Source organism: Corticium candelabrum, chromosome 22 (genome assembly GCF_963422355.1).
Source record: "Corticium candelabrum chromosome 22, ooCorCand1.1, whole genome shotgun sequence".
In the NCBI taxonomy this organism is placed as follows: Eukaryota; Metazoa; Porifera; class Homoscleromorpha; order Homosclerophorida; family Plakinidae; genus Corticium; species Corticium candelabrum.
This window is the reverse complement of record NC_085106.1, coordinates 210,201-220,200: the sequence shown is the minus strand read 5'-3', so window position 1 is coordinate 220,200 and position 10,000 is coordinate 210,201. Positions and strand designations below refer to the sequence as shown.

General features: G+C 40.8%; 3 protein-coding genes across 3 annotated transcripts in view; 1 reads left to right on the top strand and 2 right to left on the bottom strand.

The window, feature by feature from the left end:
* The window catches only part of LOC134197315 (ataxin-7-like protein 1), an 8,350-nt gene extending 1,554 nt beyond the window's left edge, over window positions 1–6,796 (top strand). Inside the window, exons 3-11 of the mRNA XM_062666607.1 lie at window positions 542–646; window positions 853–1,227; window positions 1,541–1,629; window positions 1,687–1,862; window positions 2,723–2,748; window positions 2,812–3,040; window positions 4,958–5,463; window positions 5,822–6,139; window positions 6,327–6,796. Of these exons, the coding sequence (XP_062522591.1) occupies window positions 542–646; window positions 853–1,227; window positions 1,541–1,629; window positions 1,687–1,862; window positions 2,723–2,748; window positions 2,812–3,040; window positions 4,958–5,463; window positions 5,822–6,139; window positions 6,327–6,568 (2,066 nt within the window). The 3' untranslated portion in view covers window positions 6,569–6,796. The remainder of the gene's footprint in view (window positions 1–541; window positions 647–852; window positions 1,228–1,540; window positions 1,630–1,686; window positions 1,863–2,722; window positions 2,749–2,811; window positions 3,041–4,957; window positions 5,464–5,821; window positions 6,140–6,326) is intronic.
* Window positions 6,797–7,391: 595 nt separating this feature from the next.
* Window positions 7,392–9,065, bottom strand: LOC134197636 (uncharacterized). Its single transcript, XM_062666981.1, has 2 exons — window positions 8,668–9,065; window positions 7,392–8,374 (listed from the first exon to the last, which is right to left on the bottom strand). The coding sequence occupies exons 1-2, from the start codon at window positions 9,063–9,065 to the stop codon at window positions 7,498–7,500; spliced, it is 1,275 nt and encodes a 424-aa protein (XP_062522965.1). The 3' UTR covers window positions 7,392–7,497.
* Window positions 9,066–9,201: 136 nt separating this feature from the next.
* The window catches only part of LOC134197036 (exportin-T-like), a 17,221-nt gene continuing 16,422 nt past the window's right edge, over window positions 9,202–10,000 (bottom strand). Inside the window, exons 37-38 of the mRNA XM_062666274.1 lie at window positions 9,928–9,984; window positions 9,202–9,521 (exon numbers count right to left, since the gene is read on the bottom strand). Of these exons, the coding sequence (XP_062522258.1) occupies window positions 9,489–9,521; window positions 9,928–9,984 (90 nt within the window). The 3' untranslated portion in view covers window positions 9,202–9,488. The remainder of the gene's footprint in view (window positions 9,522–9,927; window positions 9,985–10,000) is intronic.

The window sequence follows — 10,000 nt, the reverse complement described above, 5'->3', positions numbered from 1 at the left end:
ACCGGCACGTTGTCCTCCCACTGTTTGTCCTATTCGACTGCAGCTAGTGCAATAAATGGTGCTTGGGGCAATAAATAGGTATGATGTTGCTCTAAAACGTCATTTTGCACTCACACATCTGGAGATCATCAACTCTAGATCTTGCCTGTTTCTGTCAGTTGTCTGGACTTTTGGGTTGCCCATTGATTCCCTACCAGTACCATCTACACAATAACTATCTCACCTTTACCAGTCATGTAGATATGTCTGCAAACACTTCTATCATTGACTGTCAGGAGGTTAGAAACATGTCGTTAGTCATCACAACTGAGTGTTAGTATTAGATTCAAAGATTTTTGAGTTTCGTTTGTGTTGTAGTTATGACTCGGTGACAGAGTTTGTTTTTTGACTAATATGATGCTCGTGGGATTGTTAGTTATGCCAGAAATCCATTGTCTAGATTAGTCAGTCAGTGAGTTGGGTGGTTCTTGTTATGTAATTCTACAATGTAATTGTTATTGTTGGTGTTTTGATATCAACTAATTTATGGATTTTGTTATAGAAATTGGTATTTATGGTAAGAATCCTGCCAGTGATTCACTGCAACTAGTAGAATGTAAAGTTTGCCATCGACTCATTCTTCTACAAGCATTTCATTCTCACTACAGTAAGAGTTGTCTGTGTGTGTGTGTGTGTGTGTGTGTGTGTGTGTGTGCACGTGTGTGCACGCATGCATGTGTGTGTGTCCATGTGTGTGTGTGTGTGTGTGTGTGTGTGTGTGTGTGTGTGTGTGTGCTCGTGCGTGCATGTGTGTGTGGTCATGTACGTGTGTGTGTGTGTGTGTAGAAGTATTCATGTTATGTTCATTACCAGCTGTTCGGCACATGAACAAAGTTTGTTCGAATCCACATCCTGCACGTTTGCAACCAACACCAAGTTTCCGTGTTAAACAACAGCTGGATCGTGTTTCAGTAAAATCAACTCGTCATCGGTCTGTTGGTTCGTCGCGGTCAGCCGCATCGTTAGCCAAACTAGAGAGTAAGGGATTCATTGTGGATGAACAAGTGACTGTGGTAGAATCCGGGAATCGCAATGAGAAGCTTCGAATGAAGAGCCCCGTGGTCTCACGCGTCATTGTACATAATAATGCTGTCTATAGTAGTGGAAAGGTTCAAGATAGTAGACATAAAGGATCAATTTCTAATGTGAAGAAGAAACAAGCTTTACCGCCACCAAACATGCAAAAAGGTTAGAATATTTTAATATTATTTTGTATTCATACTGACTGCACTAAGGAGTCTAGGCAGGCAGACAGACACACAAGCAGACAGACACACAAGCAGACAGACAGACAGACAGACATACAGACAACTTTTCATGATGTATTAGACCTGCATCTCTTTAATGCTGTAATAGGACTGAGTCTTGCATCCATTCAACACAATACTCTTATATACTGAGAAATGCATCATTCCAATCAACAATCTTCTATATTAGAAGATGCATCTATACTATACTGCTAATGTCTTGATTGAGAACATAAACACGTCTGTTGTTGCAGTAAAGACTCTGGGCTTCGACCCCAATAGACACTGTGGTGTTTGGATGTCAGACCAGAAAAGGCATTGTGTCAGATCACTGACATGCAAGGTAAACATTGTTACTCACCATTTGCATTCATAGCAACCCACGTTTTTCATTTCGTAGACACATGGTTTGGGATTAAGGCGTGCGGTTCCTGGTAGAAGGAAAGACTTTGACATTTTGTTAGCTGAACACAGATTCAGATCCAATCAATTGAAAGGCGAGCAGATGATGTCGTCACCTGAGATGCAGCCATCGCTAAAACGGCAGCATAATCGTGTGATGCAATCTCCAACAAGGTGAGATAATTTATTGAAGATTGTGGTTGTGGTGGTTGCTGTTGTTTGGTGTTGCATTTACTTTACAGCAAATCAATTAAGTTTGTTGATGACATCTTACTGTTATACCTCAAGCTACTGACTGTTGGTTTGCATAAAACAGACAGACGCATAGAGGACAGACAGACAGACAGCTGGACAAAAATCTTGCAGTGTCCTTGACAAATATCAATTTGTTTAAACTAAGTGGTTAAATGTATTCTGACCCTCCCCCCTATGGGGTCATCTGTTGTAGCCTTAAGTGTTTGTTGTTGATTCAGAGGAACTTTACTTAAAGACTAGCTTTTAGCTAGATGGAAATTTGTTTGGATTTGAAATATATGTATTTGACAGACAGACAGACAGACAGACAAACAGACCAACAGAGTATTATATGTGAACACCAACTGAACTTTACCAATAACAACCACAAAAGTTACAAACAATGCCAACCAGTCAGCGAACAAGTATTGACAGACAGAGAGGTGAATGGGTAGGGTTATTGACAGACAGACAGACAGACAGATAAACATGTGGATAGACAGACGAACGAGTTGACAGACAGACAGGTAGACAGACAGACAGGTAGACAAGGTAGACAGACAGACAGGTAGACAAGGTAGACAGACAGACAGGTAGACAGACAGACAAGTAGACAGACAAACAGACTGACAGATTCATGAACAGCCATGTGGACAGACGAACAGACAATTGATCATGTTGATTTCCATACTCGACTATTGGTTGCCTTCGTTGAGCACACAGTCGTGATATTTACCTAAAACTCCATTAGCAAAGCCTCTATACATTATAACCAATACTCAAGTCAATTTGTTTCCTAGCCCTGCAAAGAAATCAGCTAAGAAAGGTATATTAACCTTGTAATCAACTCTATCCAAAGGCTTATCATTATGCTCGTGTCTCTGTGTAGAACCGAGTGATTCAGTGTCAAATGCATCTGATTCTGGTTTAAATCTTGGGCTTCTTCTTGAAAAAGGTCTGAAGAAGAATGAACTGACGGTTAGTTCGGATCAACCGTGTCCGACTGCGTTGTGTGACTACGGAGGGCGACAGCTGCATAATGGACATGTTTGGTTTGGTTCTTTGGAGGGCAAGATGAGATGTCATCTTATGCAGCTGAAAGAGAAAGGAGATGAAAAGTAATGGATTGTTGTTCGTTTGTGATTCGAGATACGGATGACAATTGGAAAGAGACAGATAGAGATGAACAGACATTGACATACACACACACACTCACACACACACACACACACACACACACACACACACACGTATGTATGTATATGTATGTCAATACATACTGTCATACATACTGTCATACATACATTTTTTATTAAAAGTTGGTACAACTTCTAAATCAATCTAAATTCTTTACACTAAAGCTAGGTTTACAAAAGGTCCCAAAGGCTTCCAAAAAGATATGTCCGACTTTCTTGCACAAACAGTTCGTATATGTCGACGTAGATGCCACTTAAAACTGTTCATAATTCCAACGGGAGGAAGACTTTTTCTTTTTGTCCAATAGGTGGTCATGAGAATGACGAAGAAAGTTCTTAGGTTTCCAGTTTCATTCATCAGCTCCAATGGCTGGAGGGCCGTAGGTGGATTTAAGGATACCCTACTCAATAAGAGACAAGCTTGCCGTAAGAGTCCTTTCCATATCGGGCAAGTATTGAATACATGTTCAATGGTGTCATCTGGCTGGTGGCACGCTGGACACTGACGTGTTGTGGCAAGTTTAGCCGTATAGAGGACTGAGTTAGTTGGCAGAACCCGGTGCAGAAATTTCCATGCTATGTCCCATTGTAAAGGCGTCATGTTTTGAGGAAAATTCCATAGTGAGAGCCATTGTTTGTCCGTAATTGGTCCATATGAGGCCTCCCATTTTTCCTGGCACGGTGGACGGTCTATGTGTTTAGATAAGAGACATCGGTACAGTAAACGTGTATTCGCATCTGACAGTAGCAGTGGTTTATCGCTGTGCTGAAGAAACAGAGACGTGCCTGTCAATGTGGCATTCTATGTTCGGAAGAGGGCTCTTGATGGGGAGGCTAGTCCAAGATTGCGGAATGGCATGTAAAACTTGAGGGTAAAATTTTGCCGCGACCGTTCTGGCATCTGGAAGTTGTTTGGTCCATATATCTTTAACGTTGAAGAAGCGACATCTAGCTAGTGAAGGCTGAAGTATGGGGCGATTGGACTGGTCTTTTATAAGGTGGTTTCCCCACAGAGGTTCTTCGGCAGCATCTTCATAATACTTGGGAGGGGTAAGATCTCGTTCTCCGTCAAGTTTTCTCCAGGACATGTAAAGTTGGCGATAAAAGGATGAAAGCTTGGTGTAGTTGCGATGGTCGGGCATCCAGCCTGAGGCGGCAAAAACTGCATGGCCCATGTTGTATTGTCCACTGAGATGTGATAGTTGCTGTCGAGCGAGGTCTTTCCAAGCTGCTTGATTCTTTTTATACATACATACATACTGTCATACATACATACATGCATACATGATGATGGTATGTCCACTGATTTCAGTGATGACTCTTTAATGTTTCTTGTGTCGCATGTGAGACATGAGTCCTGCTTTTGAGCGACACACTAAGTCACATGTCAGACAACGAAAAGAAGGACTGACATGTGATGATTGTAGTTGTTGCAGATGTTGTTGCTACATGCATACATACATACATACATACATACATACATACATACTGTCATACATACATACATACGTACATACATACTGTCATACATACTGTCATATATTTTTTTGTTATTATTAAAAGTTGGTACAACTTCTAAATCAATCTAAATTCTTTACACTAAAGCTAGGTTTACAAAAGGTCCCAACTGTCATACATACGTACATACATACATACATACATACATAGTGTCATACATACATACATACATACAAGCAGAAACATATGTAAATATAGCAGCTAAGGAAGGTAGTACTGGCAGTCCAATAAACAGGCTGTTTTCAAACTAATGCTACGCCCTACGTAACATTGTAATTAGGGTTTGTGGTCGTCTAACTCTCTTGTCTGTTTCCTTATCAGAGCGCTCGTAAAGAGGCAACCGTGCAACTTGGGTAAACCTCTTGACCTTCACGACGACAAATCACAGCATCGAGTCAACATCCCAGCGATCCACTGCCATCCATCCCTCCTCACACAACACCTTACGAACCACCTGGATGGATCCCAGACACCCCAGCCTAACGACTGGCCACCAATACAACCTCACTCGTCAGTCCTTCTTGGAAGTCTTGGTGCATTGACAGGAAATGATCAAATGTTGACATCAACGAGTATGGGAATCAACTGCAAGCCGAAGACAAATGCTGTACAGAGAGGCGGCAGGCAGCATTGCAGTCGGCCTTCCCATCATGCTAATTCTACTGGACAGTTTCAGATGAATAGACAGATAAACGGAGATGTGTCATTGCTGCTGCAGCAGCAGCAGCAGCAGCAGCAGGCCCTGGTGGTGTCACAGTATTCGGTTCCTAATGGACTGATGGCAACGGTCGTGGACATGCAGAGTCAGCAGATAATGAAACAATCAGGTATGGAACGTGAGGCTTTGCTGTTGGTCTGCTTACTTTGTAATTTAGGTGTGATCTTGTGTGTATGTTTTGTGGTTGCTTGTTGGTCTGAATATTTGTTGTCTGCCTGTTGTCTGCCTGTCTGCCTGGTTATTCTGTGTATCTACCTCTCTGTCTGTCTATCTGTCTATTGTCTCTGTCTGTCTATTGTCTGTCTGTCTGTCTGTCTATTGTCTGTCTGTCTGTCTGTCTGTCTATTGTCTGTCTATCTATCTGTCTGTCTGTGTTTGATGCCTGCCCATCTCTGCAATCTCCATTTGTATCTCTCATCATTTCTCCCATTCCATCTCTCTAACTGCCTGTTCTCATTCTTCACTAGGTCTACCTGTTGACACACAAGGTGTTTTAAATATTTCTGTCCCTCGGCAACCCAACACTTCACAAACACACAGCGGCAACTGCCCACCAATAGTACCCAACCAAGTATTCAATGCTCAGTATCACCCACAGTTTCTTCAGCAGCAGCAACTACAACTGCAGCTATTACCAGGAAACACCGTCGATCCTCAACAACAACTCCTGCCTTCACCCCAGACTGTCTGCCTTGCACATTTCCCGACGCAGACGTTATCAGGACTTGCACTACAACGACATTCATGGGGACCAGTGAGGAAGCAAACTTCACCAAGGAAACCGGGTGAATACTAGACACACACACACACACACACACACACACACACACACACACACACACACACACACACAACACGCAAACACACACACAAACACACACACAAACGCGCGCACGCGCACACACACACACACACACACACACACACACACACACTTGGAACATTTTGTTCAACATTTACAATTTTCCTCAGGTAAACTAGATCTCTCATCAAATCAATGTCACACTTCGAAAGAAATGGCAGTCACCGAACTCTCATCGTATTCCATGTCGACGACATCAGACCTACCAACAGACAACTATCACCTCTGTTCCCCTCTAATGCAAATCGCTGGCACGCCGTCGCTACCAACACCCGCAACAATCACTCAGTCGCCAACATTAGTCCACAGTCCAGGTTTACTACCAAATGCTATTCCACCAGGAAACCAATAAACGACAACACAAACTTTGAAAATACAAACAGTTAATCTATGAGAATATTTGTTATCAACTTGGAGGTTGTTGCTCATTTTGTTGTTAAATTTCAAGCTCCCTTTTATAAAGGGATATTTGTAGAGTTTGCAGTAATATACAAAGAACAGACAGATGTGGATTTGTTCATAGTGTATATGGGACTGTAGAGGCGAGGGATGAATTTAGATATAACAAGTTGAGTTGAGATTTCTGATGTTTATCTTTGGTACACGCCATAGGCTGCAGATGGTTGTGATGGTGGGAGGGATGAATAGTGGGGCTCTGTGCTGGGATAAAGGTTATATATTATTATATTATATATTATAGATGAAGGGATGCATCTCACTATAGACTATTGTACTGGAGGGATGCATCTCACAATAGACTATTGTATTGGAGGGATGCATCTCACAATACATTAGACTATTGTATTGGAGGGGATGTATCTCACAACGCTAAACTATTGTATTGGAGGGATGGATCTCACAATACACTAGACTATTGTATTGGAGGGATGCATCTCACAATACACTAGACTATGTATTGGAGGGGATGTATCTCACAACGCTAAACTATTGTATTGGAGGGATGCATCTTACAACACACTAGACTATTGTATTGGAGGGATGCATCTCACAATACACTAGACTATTGTATTGGAGGGATGCATCTCACAATACATTAGACTATTGTATTGGAGGGAATGTATCTCACAACGCTAAACTATTGTATTGGAGGGATGCATCTCACAATACACAATACACAATGAACTCATTTATTAGATAAACGAGGAGCACCTCACTACCACATGGCCATCACACTTAACAATAATGCGGTGCCAGTAAAGTAATAGTAAAAGCTCTCACAAGTAATGTACAACTAAAATAACTAAACTAGGATAAACAGAACTAGATATTGTTTCTGGCTAACCATATTTTAAGAGATTCTTCAATTGTCACTTTTACGATTGATGATAATAGTTGACGTTGATTGTGAGGAGGAATAGAGATGACATCAAGGAAGGGGAGAAGACTTGGAGTATCAATAAAGCCTCTAGATCCTATTTGAATATTTAGTTGGTTACATGTGAAGCCTTTTGATTTGATGGTCATCATGAAGTCTGTATACCGTTCTGATTTTCTTTTATTTGCATCAAAAAAGTTTGTTTCGAAAGGGATTGTTAGTTCTATGACATAAAATTTGAGCTTATGATTATTCCAAATCAACATGTCAGGCCTTTGTGCAGTAGGAATGATGTCAGATGGAAATTTTACTTCACAGTCTTTTAAATCAGCAAAGATGTTGAATTGATGTGGTAGATGGTTAATAGCCGCATTATAGAGAAGACTGAGAACAGAGTCGTGACGTTGATTGTAATGACGACATTTTAAGAGGACTGAGCAATTATTGAGAACGCGAAAAAGGGTTTGACGTTGATGGCATAGAAGACATTTATCACAAGAACGTTTACTCCATAAGACAAGATTAGTATTTGAAGGGAGGGTATCAGAAATGGCATTGAGAACAAAAGAAAGTTGATGACCGGGAAGACAAGAGACAACATTTGCCCAGACGTCAGATGAACAGTTTTCTAGACGAAAGATGGAGCCCTGAACATGTAGATTCTTAGTTCTTGCAAGAAGTTGTTCTTGGTGTTCCTCCTTTAGTCTTGATTTGGTGATGTCACTCAATTTTGCTGCTGAAGCACCTGGTGTTTCAGGTAGTGACTTTGCTTCTTCTCTAAAAGCAGAGAATCTGTTGCTATACGATTTATTATATGCTTGACTGGTGGCCAAAGAGCGACACAGTTGTCATGCGAGGATAAGAGATGCGCAGATTTTGAAGACTGGAGGGAGATGGAAGACGTAGACAAACGGGGTAAGCCAAGACCAGCATTTTGTGGGAGGAGGTAGAAGATGGCAGTACAGGCCGAGCAACGAAGTTTACACCATTTCTTGAGGTAAGATGTAACAATTCTATCTACTTCAGATTGCAGCCAGCTTGGTGAAAGAGGAAGTAGAGACAGGTACCATGACAATCTTGGGAAGATTCCATTTTGGTATAATTTTAGTTTCCACCGGCAACTAACAGGGCAATTATCCAATTTCTGCATCAAAGTCTTTGCCTTGCTTATTAGAGAAGATTTGAAATTATCATCAGACAAGTTTCCATTGATTGGCATTCCAAGGAAAATGAAAGACTCAGAACCAAGAAAGAGAACAGACTCATTAGAAATTGAAACCGAAGGATCACGAAGATGGAATTTGGGTTTAAAACTCAGACCTAAACAGCTGCATTTGGACATTTTAATGGTCAGTTGGGACCACTGGCACCAGTCAGACACAATATTACACAAACGCTGTAAACCAGAAGGCAACTTTGATACTAGGGTAACGTCATCAGCGAACAGAAGAGCATTGATCTTGTGAGATGAACCACTAAAAGTGTAACCAAAAGGCTGAGTCTTCAACATCATAACGAGTGTGTTTATGACTATTGTATTGGAGGGATGCATCTCACAATACACTAGACTATTGTATTGGAGGAATGCATCTCACAATACACTAGACTATTGTATTGGAGGGATGCATCTCACAATACACTAAACTAATGTGTTGGAGGGATGCATCTCACAATACACTAGACTATTGTATGAGAGGGATGCATCTCATAATACATGAGCTTATTACATCAGACGGATGCATCAATCAATACAATACACTTTTATATGAGGAATACCTGCTGCAAAGATATAACGTATTTACTCAAAATTCAACAAGAAATAGAAATGTTATATTTTGAAATAACACTATCGAAACATAGAATATCTGATTTCCTTATCTTCGTTTTATTCCAAAGTATTAATGCTGATAAATGCTGCTGTGGATATCAGTTGATGTCATAACTGATGCTTGAGCTGCATGAAGAATGTCTATAATAAAAGACATTTAAACAAATGAGAATGAAGACTTGTACAACACACTTTCAAGTCAAAATAAAATCATGTATTGAACAACGGATCTTTTCAATACCAACGCCTCCCTATCCTTACACTTTAGTCTCACCCTGCACATCGGCCAATCACACCTGGTGCCACACATGTTATAGACACACCAAAAATAAATACAAAATATGTCCAAATACAAGCCCCACGGCTTTAATTCAAACCACTTTGCAATTTATTCTGAGTGTTGTATGCATACAGACCGGATTTGTTTCAACCTGCTAGTGCTAGTGCAAATGCAATGATAACAGCAAATAGAGTGAGAAATCCCGACCAGCAAAAGAATTATTGTTCATTGCCAAATAACACAACAAACGCTGGATGTTGTACAAACCTTTAGAAAACTCTTAAACGTCTTCTGATCACAATGCTGCAAATGTTGAAGATAATCCTAGTGATAGAAAGGA